At 37.6% G+C, this 23414-nt stretch overlaps 1 protein-coding gene and 1 pseudogene across 14 annotated transcripts in view; one reads left to right on the top strand and one right to left on the bottom strand.

Annotated features, from left to right (window-relative positions):
* The window catches only part of BBS9 (Bardet-Biedl syndrome 9), a 444745-nt gene that overhangs the window by 378519 nt on the left and 42812 nt on the right, over positions 1-23414 (bottom strand). Inside the window, exon 1 of one of the 14 annotated variants that reach the window (XM_041727742.1) lies at positions 19935-20521. The exons of the other annotated variants lie outside the window; for them this stretch is intronic. Within the exon in view, the coding sequence (XP_041583676.1) occupies positions 19935-20269 (335 nt within the window). The 5' untranslated portion in view covers positions 20270-20521. Of the gene's footprint in view, positions 1-19934; positions 20522-23414 lie in introns of those variants that run through there. 14 annotated transcript variants of the gene reach the window in all.
* Positions 11590-14299, top strand: LOC121474686 (annotated as a pseudogene).

The following is a 23414-nucleotide window of genomic DNA, read 5'->3' as shown; positions in this document are numbered from 1 at the left end:
CAGTGACATGGTCAAAAGACATTCTGAAACTACTTTACATATGTTATAGGAATGAGTAAATGACTAATGTGTTAATGTTAATGGGAGCCTGGGATCCACTTTGGAAGAAGGGATATAAATACAGAATGGGAAAGGAAAAAAAGAACCATGTAGGGATAGATTGAAATTGGAGATACCATGTGAACTCATGATATCTAAATAATGTATATGTCTAAGGTGATACATGTTCATGTGCATATATCCATATTTCTGTGCATGTTTCTACATATGTGCTTTTGAATTTACATTGAATATACATGCATAATTGTTACCCTGTCCTCTAAAAAGGCCTAAAAGCAAAGAGATACTGTGTAACATGAGCACACTTAACACTCAGATTTCAGTTTCTAACATCATTTCCACTAAAAGGAACCAGGGCTCCCCAGAAAAAAAAGCTCATTCCATGACTGGAGCAGGATATGTATGAGATGATCATGAACATCCATCCTGCTGTGCTATAAAGTTTTAAAAGTCCTTTAAAAACACCAAAAGAGATATGTCACAAGGATACAGGAGCTAACTTGAGGCTTCCACTGGCCAAATCTGGGACAATTAAGCACCAAAACTATTAAGTTCAATATTGACTTAAAAACTATTGGGAAAAATAGAAATTCATGAGTCTTCACTAATAATAAATAGACAAATAAATAAATGAGGGAGAAGAGAAATCTGCTAACACTGAAAGCCAGATGGCAAATATAAAGGAAGTGCTGAGTTAGAAAAATCATCTCGCAACCATCACCATAAAGATTTTATCAGGCAAGAATCATCAACAAATGACAAATTTAAGAGAAAATTTTGATGAAAAGCTGGATATGTGTACTGCTTACTAGTAGCAATAGGGGAAAACAGTAATTATACAGTAGAAAAATCAGGCAACACCTTAAGCCAAAATTGATCAAAATTAATCATCAATGATGGTGACTCTACATGATACTCTAAGGAAAATGCAACATTACCTATTCTTGGCAGTAGTATATTAGTCTGGCCAAGAATGTATAGTCTTAATGTCACAAGGAAACAACTGATAAACAAAACAAGAATTTTTTTATTTTTTTAAAGATTTTATTTATTTATTCATAAGAGACACAGAGTGAGAGAGGCAGAGACACAAGCATTGGGAGGAGAAGCAGGCTCCATGCCAGGAGCCCAATACAGGACTCAGACCAGGGAATCCGGGATCACACCCTGAGCCAAAGGCAGACGCACTCAACCACTGAGCTATCCAGGCATCCCATGTTTTATTTTTTAAGTGATGGGAGACACTCTTCAAAAATGTCAATGTCAAAAAAAAAAAATGTCAATGTCATAAAAGACAAGGAAAGGCTGTGGAAATTTCCCAGCTTAAAGAGACTAAAAATACGTGCAAATAAATACAGACTAGACTAGACCTTGTAATAGTGGGGGTGAAGGGGATGTCATAAAGCACCTTTTTACACCATTAGATCAACTGATAAAATTAGAATTGGGGTATTAGAGTAGATAAAAGTATTATATCAATGTGATTTTATGAAATTAATAACTATACTGTGGTTATGTAAGAATATTCCTATTGTTAAGAAATACACACTAAAGTGTTTAGGGAGAAAGGACCATGATGTATGTATGTAATGTACTCTCATATGGTTCAGGGAAATAAAGTGTATGCATGAGATAGAATGAGCAAGAAAGGAAGGAAGGGATGATAAAACAAATGCGATAAAAATATTAACAATGGAGAAATCTAGTTAAAGCGTATAAAAATGCTCTTTAAGTTATTTTTAACTTCAGAGAAAACAAAGAGAAAAAAATGTAATCATGCCTCAGCTGTCAGCAGTGTCTATACAGCCATAATAATGTAAATTCTTGTATTAGTTACAGAAAAGGTCAAGTTTTTGTGGTAACAAAGGTACCACGAAATACAATTACTTAAATGAAGACAGTTTATTTTTGCTAACTATAGAGACAATTTATTTTCTTAACTCTTCCCACTCCTCTATAAGTAATCCCACTTCTTTAAAGTCTCTTTTCACCATCTGCCATGAATGTTGTTTCCTGCTGGGATCTTAACTGATACAGTATGTAGGGATTTGGGGACTGGTTTGCTCACATATCTGATGAATGCACAGATGATTTCCCTGTGGGGGCAGGGAAGAGGAAAAAAACAATAGAAATACATGGCATGCAATAGAACTATAATTGTTCAAATTATTATTGGTGCAGTGTAGGATAAAGTGCCAGTGAAAGACGGGACTTTGAGAGATAAATGGCTAATGTACTCAATCACTTGATGACAACAATAATAATACATTAATAATTACAAAGACTGCATAAGTGTGCAACCTGCTCTGTTTAAGCATTTACAAAATAAAAAGCTTGGGATCTTGAACTCCCAAATCAAGGTACAGGTGGAGAACCTAAAAACATCTATAGTGGCCATTTAACAGTTTGATGGTGCACAAAGAAAAAGGAAATACACAGATCCTCTAGGGTCCATTAATTCCTGAGAATGTCAAATCCCACCTGACCCACTAGTCAAAATGGGACTTACATTTTAGGTCCCTTCACTTTTGGGAGAACAGCAAATCTAGCTTCTTGGTACAAACTCAGAGCTTACCCAAAGACTTTATCTTTTTACCTCATATGCTTAGAAATTTAATGGGTGGGGTGCCTGACTCAGTCAGTGAAACATGCAACTCTTGATCTTGGGGGGGGTCATGAGTTTGAGCTCCACTGAGCATAAAGATTACTTAATAAAAAATAAATAATAACCTTTAAAAAAAGAAATTTAATGGGTATACATTGTGTGTTTTCCCATGCTTTTTTAGCTCAAGAAACACAGATCAATATTGACATTTTCTTTCTTAGATAAGTAAAAAAGAAAATTAAGAAAAAAAAGGATTGATTTTTTTTTCCCTGAAGCTTTCTTGAAGGTGAGATAGTTCATCTATGAAAAAGTAATAGTTATTTGTAACCTATGTGAAGCAGCAGCCAGTCTTAAAACAGTCCTTTCTGGATAAGGTAAGTACAAAGAATATTAGTATAATTGTTCAGGCTGCTTTTAGCTTCTCTTAATCAAAATTACTAGATGATGGAATTCAAAAACTTACTACACGTTATTACTTAGTGGAGTAATAAGCATTTATAAGTAAAACCTCTTTGTCATGCAAATTTTTTAAAAAGGATATCTTCTTTTAGTGCTAATCCAATATTGATGACACTACACGTATATCTGGTAAGCAGGAAGTGGCAAGTACCCCATAAAAATTCAAGAGCCCACCACATTTGAAGTTTCTAGGAAAATCTGGGACATGTTAGAATATGCCCTCTAAAAAAAGATGTTGTTTCACCTTGCACTGCCTTCCAAAAAGAAAAAAGCACAAAACTTGGAGACTATCCTTGAACTTTAGAAGCAGTAAGTTGTACATTCAAGTAGAGTGGCTACTTTTAAGTAGAGCCCAGAGTAAGAGAGAGCTCTAAGACTGGTAAAGGAAGGCTACAGTGTAAGCTGATCTTCTATGGTCTAAAAGATGCAGTAATACTTGAATTACCTATGTCAGACAGATCTACTCTACATAGCCTCTGGAAACCCCCAAAAGAAGAGTCACTGCACAGACCCTCAGGTTATCTGTCAACAATTATTCTCCATTTGAGAAATAGCTCCTAGTTCTACAGGGCCATGATACAAATTACACACCTAGTTATGGGACACTAAGTGACTACATGACCAGAGCTGTCCATCATGCAATGGGTTACCCGTCTACTGAGTCATGAAATTGAATTTGTGAAGTAACATTTTATCATTAAAGAGATATGAAATATATAAATAAGAAAAGAAGGCATAAACTGAGTAAGTGGCTCAAATTCCCATAGTGCCTACTCCACCAATTGCTTCACTGCCTCTTCTATGACCCCATGTGGAGGTCCCTATGACTAATGAACAGAAGAAAAAACCCAGAGCCTTGACTTATAGATGGGTCTACATGATATGCTGGCACTGGGTGTGAGCTGTAACATTAGTTTCCCACTCTAAAGTATCCTTGAAAAACAGTAAAAAGGAAAATCTTCCCAATGAGCTAAACTTTAAGCAATACATCTCATCACTTTACTGGGAATGCGAGACAGCCTAATATTCATATTTACACTGATACATGGGTAATGGCTAATGGGTTGGGATCAAGGAAGTGGAAATAAAAAGACTGAAATACTGGTGAAAAAGGAGGTCCAGAAAGGATTTGTATGAAAGGATGTCTCATAATGGACATACTTTGTGAAGACATTAGAGATCCTAGTTCCCAGGAAGCTTCTAGCAGGGAACACAGTCACAGTTCTATTAAATTTGAAGCTGAGACTGCTGCAGTTGAAATTCCACCACCACAGGACAGGCAAAAAAAAAAAAAAAAGATTAATTTGCTGACAGAGTGATTTCTCCATATTACTAAGAGGAAATTGGGTGGTGGTTATACAATAGGAACTGATAAATTAAGTCTGAAATCCAAAGGATACACTGGCCAGCCTCAGTATTATTCCTATGTCCAATAATAAACTTAATGAAAAACTATGTTAACCCAATAAATATAGGATACTTAAGGACTCAGATCTTTGGGGTAAGAAGGCAAAGAAGCCTGTCTAGCCAATGTGCTGGAAAAATTTAAGAATATAAAATAGTGGAGAAAGGAAATTATGATTATCAACTTCAGTCTGTTGATCAGCTACAAAAATGGAGACTGTTACAGCTAAGCATATTTTACATTATTTCTCCACCATCCCACTCCCTTTCCCACTAGGTTTTATGATAAGCACTAGGATGATTACATTGCAATTCTGGTTTGGGAATTGATGGGAAAATGACTAAAATATCACCCTGCAACAAAAGATGACTGATGAGAATTTCTGTCTCCCCTGCCTGAATGAAGAGTAAGAGGAAGGGTCCTTCTCCATGGCTCCTACTCATCATAAACTCTCAAAATACTACCATTACTCCCCCCCACCATCCCCTCAACTCTAGAAGTGGTAAAAGCTTCCACTCCTGATAATACTTGGATGCTTCATTATTTGTTCCCTTAACTCTGCCTACACCTGTCAATGATCATCCCTTCACTAAAATCTCTTCATTTAAATCATCTGAAATAAGCACTAATTCCTGCTGGAATACTGACTGATACAAAAGTATTTGTAGAAATTAGAAAAGTAGCATTCCAGGCAGCCCAGGTGGCTCAGCGGTTTAGTGCCGCCTTCAGCCCAGGACGTGATCCTGGAGACCCGGGACAGAGTCCCAAGTTGGGCTCCCTGCATGGAGCCTGCTTCTCCCTCTGCCCGTGTCTCTGCCTCTCTCTTTCTCTGTATCTCTCATGAATGAATGAATGAATGAATGAATGAATGAATGAATAAATAAATAAATAAATAAATAAAATCTTTAAAAAAAAAAAGAAAGAAAAGTAGCATTCCAATTTAATAAAAATAGAGTAATTTTTAATTTTTTTTAAGTAATCTTTACAACCAACATGGGGCTCAAACTCATGACACTGAGACTAAGAGTCACACTCTACTGACTGAGCTAGCCAGGCACCCTAGGATGATTAACTTAGAATCTTTGTTACATGAAACCTACAGAGCTTCATTTCTCATCAGTATGGTGTACTGATCTGCTGTGGTTCCTGTATAAGAATTATCTGGAGTTGTCCATCAAATAATGAATGGATAGATAAAATGTGGTACATATCCATACAATGGAATTAAAAAAAAACACACAGAATTAGTTGGGATACTTTAAAATGCAGATTCCTAGGCTTCACCCCAAACTTTCCAAATCTGAATTTCTGGAAATGAGGCCCTGCACACAACACTTTAAGTAAACCTTCCCAGAAAATTCTTTGTACACTAAAATTTAAGAACCATTGTTCAAAAGCAATGATTCTCAAAGTACAGTTCCCCACACCAGCAGTATCAGCAATGTGTAGAAACTTGTTAGAAAATGTAAATTTGGGGGCCACACCCAGTCCTACTGAGTCAGAAACTCTGAGAGTCAGGCCTAACAGTCCCATGTTTCAATAAGCTTTCCAGGTGATTCTGGTGGACAATGAAGTTTGAGAACCACTATTCTATAGTTTTGTCTTTTCTCTGTACAGCAAATATGTGATCTTTGTCAACCAGCTTCTGTTCCCAAATTCTATGTGATCCAAATAGTACTAATTCAATCCCTATCACCTACCAAAGAGCTAAGAACTTAACCAAGACCTTACCCATAACAGTATATCATCCTCTAACCTTAGTCATTGGCTCATTCTAGTTATGAAATGAGTAAGTCATGGAGATGAAAGGTACAGCATAGAAAATACAGTTAATGGTATTATAATAGCAATGTATGGTGATGGATGAGAGCTACACTATGGATGAGAGCTACACTTGTGGTGAGGTGAGCACAGTATAATTATCGAATTGTTGAATCACTATGTTGTATACCTGAAACTAATGTAACATTGTACATCAACTATACTTCAATTTTTTAAGCAAAAAATTAAAAATTAATAAAAATAAACTGGTAAAAAATGCTCTTATGGTAGATCATGGGCTAACATAGTGTGTTCATCTCCTTTCCCTAGAGAAACCAGATAGGAATGATAATAATACTTGCATCTGCCAAAATTAAGAATACCCTCATTCTCTGAGCAAAACTGATAGCAATAAAAATGAAACCATAAGAAACTAAGAGACAAAGTCCTTTAAAATGTTTACACTCCCCTTATATTCCCCGTTAATTATCATGCCAAGTACTCAGATATTACTTGCCCTGCTGCCAACCCTGTGCCTGAGGTGGGATTACTCAATCGTCTGAACATTCACTGGGTCCCAGAGGTGAAACCACTCACTCAACTGTGGGGGCAGACAACCAAGCTTTTTGCCCATGACTTACAGCCAAGCTTCTGTAATCATGACCTGGCAAGCATTCTGACCCCTTTTATTATTATTTTACTCAGGGCAGAAATTAAGAGCCTGTGGAGACAGTCATTCACATTTTCTTTACCTGACTAGGGACTCTGAGGCATTATATCTAAAGAGTTCATATGACTTCCTATTTTAAGATTGTTAATTAAAGACTATTATGTCCTCTTCTCCTCTAAAAAGAACCACCCCAAACAAAAAGAAGTAAAATAAACAGACATAAACTCCTTCAAAGAAATCAAAAGACCTGTAGTAAGCCTAACCACAATATATGAAGATGGGAAGTGAACAGAGAAAGGGTAAACAATACAAAAGGGCACAGCACGGTTAAATCTAAATGCTTGAAGAATATATTTATTCACCCCATAAAATTCTAAAAAGGCTCAGGAAGTAAAAGCACCAGGTACCAGAGAAAGTGGGGTAAGATGGGATCCAAAGACAAGAGAGTTATTTAAACATCTATGTAAGTATCAGATACACAGACCTTCACAGAAAACAGAAAGTACAATCTCTGGAGAAGCTGAACTAAACAAGGGACTCCAGATTAGATGGGCACAATATAGAACAGCATGGGAATGGGGAAAGTACCTGAAAATACATAGATGAAGAAAAAGTCTATATTCTGGATAGTCAATCCTCTAATTCCCTTCCCCAACCATGGGACTAGGCCCATGCTCCTCAGAAAGAAGTTAAAGAAACCTATAGAGAGAGACTACCTCAGGAGAAAATACCTACAGCTACAGATATGAGTCCCCAGTAAAACAGCTAAGTAGTCCCGTAACTGTCCTCAAGAGAAGCCCAACAATTGACAAGCTCTGGCCCCTGGCCCCGGGGACACAGTTCAGAGAAACGCAAATCAAAACCACAATGAGATGCCACCACACACCCACTATAGTTGCTGTAATAAAAAAAAAAAAATGAATAAGGATGTGGAGGACCTTATCCTTGGGTGGAACCCTAGTTCATCAATGGTAGGAATGAAATTAAGTTCAGCAACTTTGGAAAAATGTTTGGTGGTTCCTCAAAAGATTAAGCATAGAGTTACGGTAAGACCCAGCTATTCTATTCATATATATATATATATATATCCAAGAGAAATGAAAACTTTATATGAATGTTCATAACAGCATTATTCACAATAGCCATAAAGTAGAATATCTAAATGTCCATCAAATATGGCTTCTCGGCCTTTTGCCTAAGATCAAGTGTCTATCAATTGAAGAACAGATAAACAGAATGTGGTATATTCATACAACAGAATATTATTCTACACTAAAAAGGAATGAAATACTGACACATGTTACAGAACAAGTAAACCCTGAAAACATTACACTAAGGGGCACTTGGGTGGCTCAGCTGGTTAAGTGTCTGCCTTTGGCTCTGGTCATGATCCCAGGGTCCTGGAATCGAGCCCCACAGTTGTGGTCAGGCACCTTGTTCAGTGGGGAGTCTGCCTCTCCCTCTTCTGCCCCTCTCCCCAACTAATGCTCTCTAAGAAATAAAATATTTAAAAAAAAAAGAAAAGAAAAGAGTATATTAAGTGAAATAAAGCCATCACAAAAGACTTCACAATGTATGATTCCATTGATGTGAAATGTCCAAGAGTCTTCAATAATTTCCTAAGTGTTGGGAGTGATAAAAGTGTCTTTTGTTGTGTTAATGAGATGACTTCTGGCCCTCACCTATGGATGGGGGCTGTTCCAGGAGAACCAACCATATGATTAGAGGGTTGGAACTTTCAATCCTACCCTTCATTCCCCAACCTGTAGGGAGAGGAGAGGGGCAGGAGGTAGAACATATAGACAATGGGTCGGTGATTTAATCAATTGTGCATAAGTAATGAAGCCTCCATAAAACCCCAAAAGGACAAGGATTAGAGAGCTTCTGAGTTGGTGAACATATGAAAATTTGGGGACCAGTGGCACACCTAAACAGGACATTGAAGTTCTAAGCCCTTTCTCCATATATCTTACCCCTGGCAGCTATTCCTTCTGGCTGTTCTAGAGTTATACCCTTTATTAAAAAAAAAAAAAAAAAAGAAACTAGTAATCTAATAAGTTGTCTGAGTTCTGTAAACAGTTCTAACAAATAAATTGAACCTAAGGAAGAGGTCATGGAAACCTCTGATTTATAACTGGTCCATCAGAAGTACACATAACAACCTAGGCTTGGGACTGCTGTCTGAAGTCTAAAGGAGGGGGTCATGGGAATTTCCAATCTGTAGCTGAAGGGTCAGAAGCATAGGTAACAACATGGGCTTACAACTGGCATCTGAAATGGGGAAATGGTGGAGTGTGATGGAGTGGGGAGCAATCTTATGGAACTGATCCCTTAACTTGTGGAATCTGATACTATCCTCACCCAGATGAATAGAATTGAGTTGAATTACAGGATATCAAACTGGTGTCTGGAGATTTATTTAGTACTGCATGGGAACCCCACCCCCATCCCTGCTCCACACATTGAAAACTGAGTCTTAGAACAATTTTAATGGTAAAAAGCTTATTTTGGAGTGGTAAAAATGTTCTAAAATTGATGTGGTCATGGCTGCACACCTCCATGAGCATAATTAAAATCACTAAATTGTGTGTTTTAGATAGATGAATTGTATAATGTGACTTATACCTCAATAAAAATGTTTTGAAAGAAAGATATATAGATAGCCAAGAAAGCCAACTAGCCAACTGTCCTCTTTCCTTCCCTCTTCCCACCTGTCATCTATGCTCAGCAACCAGGCATTTATTGCCCTTCATCCTCAAAACAAAAGAGAGAGAGAGAGAGAAGGGGTTTTCTCTTTAAAGAAATACTGGCCTGTCTGGGAAGAACGATAGTGATTAACACTGGTGCTAGCTCCTGTGAATGTATAGGACCCTTGTCCTCATTCTGACATTTGGAGGTCTCCAATTTAAACTAGCTCCTCAAACACTAAGCTGGCTGGTCAAAAGACCAACCCACTTCTACAGTACTTAATCTTCCTATTGACCAATCCTCAAGGAAAAACTTTTGAGGTAGGCCAGCAATAAGAAAAGCCCAAGAAACACAAAAGAATAAAACAAAAATTACTCCAGAGCAAAAGGTGATAATTCAAAATGTAAAAAATTAGGGAGAAAAAAATCCCGTATTTCCAGATAACAGGAAGGTCCCCCAGGAACAAGAGGGAATTGACAGATTCAACAGTATGACTAAAGCCTAGAAAACACTTAAAAAACTGTAAGGAGGAGATCCCTGGGTGGCTCAGCAGTTTGGCGCCTGCCTTTGGCCCAGGGTGTGATCCTGGAGTCCCGGGATCGAGTCCCACATTGGGTTCCCTGCATGGAGCCTGCTTCTCCCTCTGCCTGTGTCTCTGCCTCTCTCTCTCTCTCTCTCTCTCTCTCTCTCTCTCTGTGTCCCTGATGAATAAATAAATAAAATATTTTTTTTTTAAATTGTAAGGGTTTGTGGGCAGCACGGGTGGCTCAGCACTTTAGCACTGCCTTCAGCCCCAGGTGTGATCCTGGAGACCCAGGATCAAGTCCCACATTGGGCTCCCTACATGGAGCCTGCTTCTCCCTCTGCCTGTATTGTGTCTCTGCCTCTCTCTCTCTCTCTGTGTCTCTCATGAACAAAAAGAAAAGAAAAACTGTAAGGGTTTGTAAAGAAATGGACCATTTTTATTTTTAAGAATTTATTTGGGGGATCCCTGGGTGGCGCAGTGGTTTGGCGCCTGCCTTTGGCCCAGGGCGCGATCCTGGAGACCCAGGATCGAATCCCACGTCGGGCTCCCGGTGCATGGAGCCTGCTTCTCCCTCTGCCTGTGTCTCTGCCTCTCTCTCTCTCTCTGTGACTATCATAAATAAATAAAGAAAAAAATATTTTAAAAAAAAGAATTTATTTGTTTATTCATGAAAGACACAGAGAGAGAGAGAGAGAGAGAGAGAGGTAGAGATACAGGCAGAGGGAGAAGCAGGCACCATGTAAGGAGCCCGACGCGGGACTCGATACCGGGTCCCCAGGATCAGACCCTGGGCCAAAGGTGGCGCTAAACCACTGAGTCACCCAGGCTGCCCTGTATTAACTTTTAGAATCATCTATAGAGAAGTCACAGAAGATTTAGCAGTACATAAATACTATTAACCTTGACAAGGCAAGAATAAAGGTGGAGTTGACAGAAGTTGAAAGACTTAAGGTAGAGAGTAATAATGGTAAAGGTAAAATAATGTTCTCGTTTTACAAAATGTGGAACCAAGGGGTTGAAAGCTGATGAAACAAGAAACAGAAGTATCCTGGGGCACCTGGGTGGCTCAGTCAGTTAAGCGTCTGCCTTCAGGTCAGGTCCATGATCTCAGGGTCCAGGGATGGAGCCCCACGTTGGGCTTCCTGAGCAGGGAGCCTGCTTCTCCCTCTCTACCCTGCTCGTTCTCTCTCTCTCTCTCTCTTTCTCTCTCCCCTAAATAAATAAGATCTTTAAAATATATATATTTAAAAAAAGAAGTTAGAGTATCCTGTGGATAGGTGCAAAATTGAGCAATGAAAATGAGATAATGACATAACTGGAAGGATAAAAGAATGTGTCATTAATCAAAACATTTTGTCACTGTGGTACATCAACAGAAAAAAAGTCAATATGATTAATTCTAAAATAGTGGTGTAATTACATTATTTAGAGATAGGAGTTAACCATGAGGGGGGAAAAAGGCAGGGGGTGGGGGGAAATAATGCCTTCATAAGTTTGTCTGCACTATTTGGCTTTTTATTTTTATGAAAAGAATTGCACGTGGTAAAAGTTATTTTGAAAGCTTCTGTGATCTTGCAAGGTTTAAAGTAAAGGTCTATTTTTAAAGATGTAATAATATATCTGGCTAACACACGTCGAACATCTCTCTTTAAGCCTAGAAACTTCATCCCTGATTTTCTAACATCCCCACAGTGGGCTAGATATTAAGGGGTGTCATTATATTCCCTCCACCTTCAATGAAAACAGTACATAAATGTGCATGATGTGTAATCATTTTTAAGTGGGAGAAAGAAGACAGAAAAATGAGTATGATATCATATTTTAAAAGATAGATTACTGGAAAACCAAAAGGTAGAAGACTGATTTCTATACTTCTAGCTCACTTCAATAACAGTGTGATAAATACAAAGAGCTCAACTATTCTATAATAAGCACTATATAAATCCTAAAACTCTACCATAACATATTAGACTTTAAAAGGCCAGAAAAATATAGCTATTGCCAGTTAATCTCAAAACTGGGGGAAATTTACAAGAAATATGGTTCTGGCATGTTAGAGGTCCCTAATTTTAGTGTCCTCATTAACTGAATAACCTATTAGGCACAACGCCTACTAACCCATATCATTTGTCAAGGTTACATTTATTCCAATATAATTAATACACAGTGATTCCCCAACAGATAATCTATTCTACACACTGACATCAAACAATATGGTTTTTAGGAAGTTGGACAGGAGAAGCAAAGAAAGAGTAAGGGATGAATGATGGAGCCAATTTCCCAAGTTTCAAAAGAATTTGTCACCATCTTTCAAAAATAAAAGAACCATTGATTGGGTTCCCAAATTATATTATGTGTTGATCAATTCAAGAACAGTCTAATACTGCTGAGAAAACCACAGAATAACAGGATTTTGAATAATCTTTCATTGAAAGGCAAAAGTTAAACATCATATTCCTTGAGAGAACTAGCAACAGTAGACATATTAAGAGTGCTAGGCACTGTTTCTAATATATCAGGGCCCACATTAAAACCACTGCTAAAGTCTAGAAATGGTCATAACAAATCTTTCAACCTTACAGCATAAAAGTCAGTTGATAATTTCTTTGTCTAACACCTAATAAAACTCATTCTTCCAAAATTGTGGAAAAGCTAAGCACAGTCCTCCCTTATTATAAAGTTTCCTGTTACAAAGTTGCATGGTTTACACATATGTTATACTTTATTATTTTTTTAAAAGCCCTCCTTATAACACCCTCTTTGTTGTAATACTCAACATAGTTTGCCTCCAGGCTAGATATATAATGAAAGCAAAATGAATTCAGACAGATTGTTGAGGAAAAAAGCTAGTTTCATTTTAGTAGTCTTTCTAAAGTCTTTTTTCTTTTCTTGTAGCTTTTCATCATCTCAATGTTTTGTTCTCAGTGAACATTTTCCTTTTCTTTTTACATATTTCCTTTGGTAAATGAGAGATGATAGATTGTTAAAATCATTTTATACTACCTTAGAAACAAGAACTTTTAATATATAACTCCTGCCTTCCAAAAGCTTGTACAAATTTCATCTTTAAGACAATGAACTGTATAGGACTTAATCAACCATCTGCAAAAACCCATATGAAATCTTAATTTTCCACTCATACATTATGTTCACAGTCCCCTAAAATCATGAATATAAATTTCCAAATTAGATTTAGGAATACTTCTCAGTTATTGTTTCCATATTAAATAATACTGTCTTATTTTAGCAAAGATCTAGAAATTTATTCATAAATTTTAATGTAAGGAAATGTGGTATTAAAACCCTGCTTACTTTTAGCTTAAGCAGAAATACAATTCAAATTAATATGATATACCAAGTTTAATCATTTCTGATATTCTAAATTAGCTAGAAATGACTTAAATTATATACTATATGAAAAACTGATGGTGCAAATTTTATATCTTTAGAAGTTTAAGAGGTAAATTCTTCTACATAAAGCATGCCTACTAATACTAGAATTCTATTCTTGATATTCTTATCTTAAAATTTCATAATAGTGAAAAAATGCAAAAAAAACTTTAGCAATTTTTTAAACCATCCAACATATGTATAAATTTTAATATTTACTGTCCACATAAAGAATTACATAAGAATGTTCACAGAAGGTTTATTCACATTAGAAAAAAAAAAAACTGGAAACCACCTAAAAGTACAACAAAAAGATAATCTAGGTCATTGTGGTTGGTGTGCTGAGCTCCGAAAACTGGCTGCATCCTTTCCCTGCCGTGGCCACCATGAAGTGGATGTTCAAGGAGGACCACTTGCTGGAACACAGATGCATGGAATCTGTGAAGATCCCAGCAAAATATCCCAACTGGGTTCCAATGATTGTGGAAAAAGTCTTAGGCTCTCAGATTATTGACACTGACAAATGGAAGTATCTGGTTCCATCTGATAACCCTGTGGTTCGGTTTACATGGATCATCAGGGATCCAGCTTTCTTCTGAAAAGGCAATCTTCCTGTTTTGTGGATAAGACAGTCCCACAGTCCAGCCTAACTATGGGACAGCTTTACACGAAGGAAAAGATGAAAATAGATTCTTGTATGTGGCCTGCAATGGAGAGAACACTTTTGGCTTCTGAGAGCCAATGCTGGGCTAGGTACACCATTTCTGCTTGTGTATCTTGTAATTAGCAAGCCATTTTCAGTTACCAGGCTCTTCACATAGACCTATTAATGCATTTGTAACTGGATTTATTTCTTAATAAAGAAAAGTAGATTTGTTTCCTTAGATTAGTAAATTAACAGACAGAGTTTTATTTTGAGTTTTCCATTTTGTGCACTGTCCTCATTGCTGTACTTCCGAAGGAACTTGTTCCTCTGAGATCATATTTAATGAAGACATTTCCATATTAAAGTGGGGTAGGTGGAGTATTAAAGTGAAAGAGAGGGAGATAATGCATTTCTTCTAGGTTATGTTTGAAGTGTTAAAGATGGCTAAGTATTAAAAGCGCCCAAATGAAATCCTTAGCCATCAGAACACTTGCTTCATTAGATTTTGCCAACTGTCAATCATGTTGGACTGAGCTAATCTGCTTCTCTTTCTGAAACTATTAAGGTAAATAATTAACAATAAGAATTCCTCTTATAAAGGCAAAAGAAGATAATCTACTTAGAGTTTATTGTGTATGTTATTGTGTATGTGGGTATGTGTGTGTGTGTGTGTGTGTGTATGCACTTTTATGTGTGTGGAGATAGATAGATAGTAGATACTCTACACAGAGTACTACTAATGTACTTTTAAAATAACATTAACCTGGTAGTAGTCAACAAACTTTTGCTTTCCATATTAAGTATTAACATATATCTCTCTACCCTGTGTTTTAGAATTTAAATCTGCAAGTGAGATTTTCCATGTAGATTGGAAAAGGGTTACTAAATCAACTTAATTCAAGAAAGACTGGGGGATAGGGAGGATTGTTCATTTCCCATGGCAATATGTTTTGTAGATGAATATTTTAAACTGTTAGAACATTTTATATCATAGTATCATTTAAATAAAGTAGTTTTATGGTAATCATTTTCCTTCTCAATTGAGTAAAATATTTAATAGCTTAGTTATTCCACTCTTAAGAAAAGAACCATGATGAAACATATATATAGATCAAAAATGGCTGTCAAATCCTATCAAAACTACCATATTTAACCTTTCTCTCGTCAAAAGCAGTCCTGACCACAGACATTTCCATAACACTTTTCCAGCCTTGGCATTCAGCCACCATGAAAGAAATTATTTTTTTTTCAAACAACACCAAGAAACTTAAAATATTCTTTTTAGCCTTTCCACTCTTCGCTACAGTAGGCAAGAAGGCATTTAACCAACAAATTTCTACAGTATATATATAGAGAGAAGGAATAAGAATTCACCTTTACGGAAAAGTAACAACTTTAAATGATCACGTAAAAAATGAATTTGCAGACTACAGGGAACACTCTTTATAACCTTCCCCCAGGAACTAAAGGTTTTATACAATATAATATACAGGAAGACGCTGTTTGAAAGTAACATTGTTTTATGGGTCTTGGACCAGAGATTTTATAAATGAATACCATATATATGAGAAAACCCAGCACAGGATGAGAATCAATCCTATTATCCCCTTGATCTTCCGACTTCTCACTACGGATCCATAAAGGATCTTAAAAACAAATGAGGGAAGTTCTTCAATATTATAAAACACCTACACTTTAATGCCAAGGCAAGGAACAGGAGCCAGCACACCATAGGGATCCTTTTCTAACATTATTCTCTAACATTTCAACCCTATCTGTTAGAAATAAAGGCCATATGGTTCACTGGTGAGACAAGGGTTATCAAAACATTATCTGTTGATTCCCTATAAAGAAAATAGCATTAATCTTTTATTTGCACTAATATCCCCATACAAAAAAAAGCAAGACTGTGTTCTGGCTGTTCATTCACCCCAGCTGAGCATATCAGTTCACTCTCTGGATGACTATCAAAGAATCCAGACGGCTTTGGGAAGCACAGCCTCCCAGCAACCACATGTGGCCACTAACACATTTCCTTGGCAGACAAGAAAAAGAGCTTCAGTTCAGACAATTAGAAATTATTTGAAGGCTGAGGATCTGATTATCTAGGGTTGCCTTAAGATGAGGCAAAAGGTGCCTTACTTACTCCTCAGTTCACGGTTTTCTTTGGCGGGCTTTTTATTCCAAAGAATGCATGAATTTTTATTTATGTGACAATATAATCCCATACAAGCTTATAGAAATAATTTTATGATTTAAAAAATATTCTACCATCCTCATATATATTATTAGTAAAATCTGTTCACCTCCTTTACTGACAATTATGTTCCAAACATACTGAACCTTTTATATACAGCATTTTCTTTCCACTTCAGTCACAAATGTGGGACTACTGTGCTGTCAGACCTTTATAATCCATACCATGCCCATATCATGCCTACATTCTAACTTTAAATTTTCCCTTGAAAGAAACTCTACTTGTCTGATGTTTCATTCGGTAAAAAAAAATCAAAGTAAAATAAAAAAACTAGAAGAGTTCAAGGAAAATGAGCTTTCAAAAGCACAGAGAGAAGAGAGATAAAAGGGTTAATGAGAAGAAGAAATGTCTTTTATACTAAATATCAAAGAATTCAAATAATTTTGGAAAACTAAAACCTTTCTGATATGCGAATATTATCACAAGTACTCAATAATTCTGAGTATCACATTTTATGCAAAAAAACCTATTGATAACAAAAGGATGAATACTGTATAGAAACAAAACTCTAAACCAATGAAAAAGCTCATTATTTCTACTGGTAAGCTTGACTCGCATAAATACTGCCTCACTGGCATATGGGGGCATAATTTGAGTAAAGGTAGACCTGGAGGCCCAAGTAAGCACCTCCATTTTTGCCACTATGATACCTAATAACCCATGCACTATAGTAATCGATCAACACACATTTGTTAAGGAAGCAAACAAAACTCAGAGGTTGGCTAGAATCAGTGCACTGGGATAATATTTGTTTCAGAAAAATAATCTTGAAAGCCTGAAACACCACAACCACATAGCAATTTTGGTTCATTCATTCAACAAATACTATGCACCAAGGACTGTGCAAGACATTAGATATGTGGTGAACAGAAGATAGTCTCCGCCCTCACTAAGCTTACAAAAAGACCTCCCTCTCCTTTTTCTCAAAGAGTTCATATAGACCCTCTCTCTAACTAGCAATGCAATCAAATAAATGGTAATGTATTTTAAGGAACATGGGCTTTGGAATCAGACAACTCTGGATTCAAAGCTTCTCTATGCCCAGGTATGATCTACAGCAAGATCCTTATCTTCTTTGAGCTTCTATTTCCCAATCTGGGAAATTACAGTTACACTACCTATCTTACAGGGTTAAATCCAGTAGCACAATATATAGGAGATAATAAATATTAGAATACTCTCCACATAGTTCTCTCTAGAAATAAATATAAAAACTCCTGCTAGAAGATCAAACCACAGGGACGCCTGGGTGGCTCAGCAGTTAAGCATCTGCCTTCATTCAGCCCAGAGCGTGATCCTGGAGTCCCGGGATCAAGTCCCACATCAGGCTCCCTGTGGGAATCCTGCTTTTCTCTCCGCCTGTGTCTCTGCCCCTCTCTTTCTCTGTGTCTCTCATAAATGAATAAATAAAATCTTTAAAAAAAAAAAAAAAAGAAGATCAAAACACAGAAGACAAAAACATTAAAACTCTGCAAGGGAGAGAACTTTTTAAGCTTAAAGGAAACTTAAAAAATTATAAAAGAACAATCTGACCACATTAAAATACACACACACACATACACACATTGTACAACCCTAGAATAATATGGTAAAAAGACATTTGCATCAAGTAGAAAGAATAATCTGTACTAAATAAGTAGCTCATATAATAAAAATAAAAGATGCCAGACAGCCTCTCCTTTGCTGTCCTGCCCGCTGCTCACTTGCAGTATATCCAATAAACTTCTAGTTAAATAAATAAAATAACAGATTATTTACCCAGGTATTTACCAGAATCATCCAAACAACTGAACTGCTGAATACCCAAGAATTTTTATGATGAACATCCATTTTTCAAATCTGTCAGTCTAAGCACTATTTTCCAAAAAACCCTTTCAAAAATGTAACATTGTGGATTAAACGAATAAATAAGCAAATGATAAAGCATAATACGTATATACCAGCAGCAGCAAAACAAAGGACAGGACACAACTTCTTGCCATAATCTTGAAAAACGAGGACCATCAAGAAAAGTAGAGATTTCCAAGAATCTTCAGGGCTAGTTTTAATGCATTTTGTGAAAGTGCTAACTAAACTCCACTCAAGGAGGAGGTAGTAAATAAACAAAATTCTGAAAACCCTATGAAAGATCTCAAATTTAGAGAAAGACAGATCTAGAGGGGATATAGACAGCCTGGAGAAATGGAAATGCCCCGAGTAACAAAAGCTCTACCTTCACTACATTCCCTCTCTACCAGACAAGAAAAACAAATTTTCCATGTTAGTGTTTTTCTGCAAAAAGGCAGCGGGAAAAGCCATAGACCATAAGAACAGCAGCCAGGCTAAAGAGCTCCCGCAATGATGAGGAATATGAGAAGTGGAAAACAGGCTAGAGAAGGAACTACCATGTAAAGCCTCATACACACCCACAAGAAGTTCAAAGAAAAAGGGTAAGGGAGAGGAAGAAAAGTGGGGAATGGAAATGGAGCCTGGTGAGACAAACAGAAAAAGGAACAAATGGAACCGACTCTAAGGAAACCTGGTGAGGAAGTCACAGAGAAGATCTAAAGTCTGAAACAGCCTCCCTACCTTCCAAAATAACAAGTTACAGACCATCCAGGTCAACTGAACTATGATTCATGACACTTAACAAAACCAAAGAAGACAAAGCTAAGGTCAGATGGTCTAGTAAGGCTGCCACAGCCACAGATACCTTCTCTGCCTCCTCTCCCATCCCTACCACTCCACACCACAGTCAAGAGACAGACAGAGACACTGAGCAATATACAGCCCTCCAAACTGGATGTGAAAAAGGAAAACAAACTTATCTCTGATTGGTGAAGAGCAAAGGCAAGGAAAACTCACCAGCCCCATAAAAAAGCAAACTGGCCCAGATAGAGTTGGCCAAGCTAGGCTTGAGCAGGATAAAAAGAGGTTGGCCTAGCAAATCCACAAACACACTATAGAAAAAAGCAGGAGGAAAGAGAGAGAGAGATAACATACAAACGACAAATGGGGAGAAAACAAAACCTAGGGGGATCCCGGGGTGGCTCAGTGGTTTAGAGCCTGCCTTTGGCCCAGGGCATGATCCTGGAGTCCCAGGATTGAGCCCCGCATCAGGCTCCCTACATGCAGCCTGCTTCTCCCTCTGCCTCTCTCTCCCTGTGTCTCTCATAAATAAATAAAATCTTTAAAAAACAAAATAAAACAAAACCAAGAGTCAAAAGAAAGCCCTCTGAAAACATTTCACACTACTGAGCAGTTTAATAAGAATATGAATTAAACAATAAAAGCACCCATGATAGGCTGATACGTGCAAAACTAAAACAAAATGAGAACCAAAGCCCTAATAATATATACATATGTATGTAATATGAAATAATTGAGAAACAATTAATCAAGTGAGATACAGTTGTAGTATCATCTATCAAATATCAAATAATCAGTGGATGATCCACACAATATGAACACTGAAACATCCTCTCTACCTTCCAAAATAACAAGGTATAGACCATCTCTTGTCTCTGGTGTGGGGTGGTAGGGATGGGAGGGGAAGCAGAGAAGATATCTGTGGCTGTGGCAGCCTTACTGGACTATCTGGCCTCAGTCCTGTCTTCTGTGGTTTTGTCAAGCGTCTTGAATCACTGTCCGCACAACATGAACAGGATGTAAAAGGAACAGATCCAAAATGACTCTCAGAGACTGCTTCACGTAAGGAAATCTCAAATTTCATTGAATAAAACTCATTTATAAGTGGTGGTCCAAGTATATAGACTAAAAAGGGAACCTGAAAAGGCAAAGTATCAAAACAAACAGAAGGCATAGATGAATGTCAGAAGTGCTATTGTACATGCTCCCTATCAGTCCCAGAGTACTGATACAGAGTACTCCCCATCAGTCCTGAAGAACTGATACAGGGACCCCATCCACCTGCAGACACTGTTATCAGATTCCTGAGCTCTTCTTTGACATAAAGTATATGTAGCTCAAGATGGCTTTCCCAGAATATAAAATATCCATAGGTTTAAATTTACCGTATGAGGGACGCCTGGGTGGCTCAGTGGTTGAATGTATGCCTTCGGCTTGGGGCGTGATCCCAGAGTCCTGGGATCAAGTCCCACATCAGGCTCCCTATAGAGCCTGCTTTGCCCTCTACCGATGTCTCTGCCTTTCTCTGTGTGTCTCTCGTGAATAAATAAATAAAATCTTCTTTAAAAATTTACCATATGAAATTTTTTTACCATTTTAAAGGAAATGCCAGTGTGATTTGGAGTATAAAAATTGACAGGTAAATATGTACATCACCAAATATTTAGGAATATCAGATAACATGCTATTTTTTCTATTTATAGATAAACCCAAGTAAATGGGTTTTTTTCTGTTTGCTAGTAAATCTGTTTTCAACTGATGCAAGCTGAAGACAAATATTTAATAAATTCTTCAAATGACTTCAAGATACATTCATATAAGTAAAACCTTTGCTAAGAAATATATCTATTTAACATATTTATTGCCATTACTTGTATACATCACATATTATATACCACCAGATTTCACATGATAAACATACTTTTTCAATAACTATGCCATTTTAATGGTGAGATAGCTAAATTCAGAAATATAAAATTACTCTGGGTTAACTCAGATTGGAATATTCTAGGTTATAGTCTTATTTTTTGCACACTGATATGTTATTGGTGGTTATATTTGGGAGATGGTGCTAAATCATTTATTTCCTCTTTTCCATATATCCATATGTTTAAAATATTCCTTTGTGAACATGATTACTTTTATAACTAAAGTATACCCATTTTGGTGTGGGGAAGATGAGGTAAAATCATGTCCTACATCAGGGCACCTGGGTGGCTCAGTCAGTTAAGCATCCACCTTAGGCTCAGGTCATGATCCTGGGTTCCTGGAATGGAGCCTCACATCAGGCTCCCTGCTCACTGAGGAGTCTGCTTCTCCTTCTCCCCCTGCCCTTCCCCCTTCCCGTGTCTCTGTCTCTCTCTCCACCTCCAAAAATACATTTCTGAAAAAGAAATCTTTAAAAAAAAAAAAAAAGAATGCCCTACATCATTTCAAGTTTCAATTTATCTATAAAGAACTTGGAACATGCTGCCAAATTTAACATGGACTAAACCCAGAACTAAAAACATGACAAATGGCCATGCAAAGCATTTGATTATACTGAATTACAACAAATCTCTAAATATGAATAAACATTTGAAGCAACCATTCCTCGCACTCCACAATGTAGCAAGAATGAGCCAGAGCAGAGCACAGTCAACAATTGCTTATCTCCTGCCTCCTCCAGTCCACATAAACACGTCATGGCACACTCAAATCACTACTGCTTGCCTCTCCTGGTAGTTGTAAAGCAGCACCCCAGGAAGGTTCTAGGAGAGAAAGTGAAGTCAAAAGATAGACATTTATTACATTTTTGGCTGCCCAGCACTTATTTTACCCTCTTCTATTAATGTTATATACATGGGTTAAGGTGCCCTCTATATATTGGCCCCAAGTAGTTTAGTTCTTCACAGCAGGCTAACCATGAATGAGAACTCAAAGCCCACAGATGCCAAACTCAAAATTTTTGGTTGCTTTAATTATAGCCCAAATTAGCATATTATCAGCCATTTATACTGTGCCTGCTTTGCATACTCTGCAAAAAGGCACCCAATATCTACTAGCCATAGATAAGACAAATCCTGGAGCTACAGAAGTCATTTGTTGCCCTCCAAAGCTTCTTGACCAGGACTCATCATCTTGCATCTAAGTAATTATCACCTACAGATATATGCCCCGCTCAGATTTTCCTCCCCCCCCGGAAGTTTCCTTGCCCACTTCTCCTTCTAGATGGTGGTCTAGATTACTGCCATGGTCTCTGGAAAATCTCCTGCAGTGAGGGACTTCCCCTCAAATGTATTCCTGTCAAACCACCACCCAAATAAAGCTCACTGTGGGCTACTGACATCTCATAGTCATGCCATTTTCTTTGAAAAACTCCAAAATCCTCAAACTCATCACAGTTTATTATTTACCTACATCCCCCCAAAGGTCCACCTCTTTCTACTCTTAATCTTAGTAGTTGGGCAGCCCTGGTGGCCTAGCAGTTTAGCGCCACCTTCCGCCCGGGGTGTGGTCCTGGAGACCCAGGATGGAGTCCCACGTCGGGGATGGGGGTGGGGGTGGCCTGCATGGAGCCTGCTTCTCCCTCTGCCTGTGTCTCTGCCATTCTCTCTCTCTCTCTCTCTCTCTCTCTCTCTCTCTCTCTCTCTCTCTCTCTCTCTGTCATTCATAAATAAATAAAAAATCATTTAAAAAATCTTAGTAGTTAATAGGAGAACTGGCCCCTATCCCACAGTTAAATCAGACCCAAGTTTAACTGCATTCCCCAATCATTGCTTCTCAGCCTTTTGGCTAAGATCAAGTGTAGCGATGGCCCAATCAGAGCCACTGAGTTGGAAAGAGACCTTTGCTGAGCCTTCTGGAAAGAAGGGGGGCATTTTTCACAGGGACTAGAAACTAAGAAAATTGAGAATTGCTATAGCTGTCTTATAACCAAGAGGAAATAGCCTGCCCAAGGAAATGGAAGCAAAGAAGAAAAAAGAGAAATGAGATCTGATTACATTGGAGACCCAAATGGTAATAGTCAGTAAATGTCTTATCCTTGCATGAGCATACTATCAACTGCAGTCAAAAGAATCCTCAGTTGTGTCACCTGGCTGGCTCAGTTGGTAGATCTGTAACTCCTGATCTCAGGGTTGTGAATTTGAGCCCCATATTGGGTACAGAGATTACTTAAAAATAGTATCTTTAAGGGGTGCCTGGGTGGCTAAGTTGGTTAAGTGTCCAACTCTTGATTTTGGCTCAGATCATGGTCTCTAGCTCATGAGATCAAGCCCCATAAGGGGCTCCTCACTCAGCATGGAGTCCCCTTGAGAGTCTCTCCTTCTCCCTCTGCC

This window comes from Vulpes lagopus, chromosome 13, assembly GCF_018345385.1.
Source record: "Vulpes lagopus strain Blue_001 chromosome 13, ASM1834538v1, whole genome shotgun sequence".
Classification (NCBI taxonomy): domain Eukaryota; kingdom Metazoa; phylum Chordata; class Mammalia; order Carnivora; family Canidae; genus Vulpes; species Vulpes lagopus.
The sequence above is the reverse complement of the archived record's forward strand: the minus strand, read 5'-3'. Positions and strand labels throughout refer to the sequence as shown.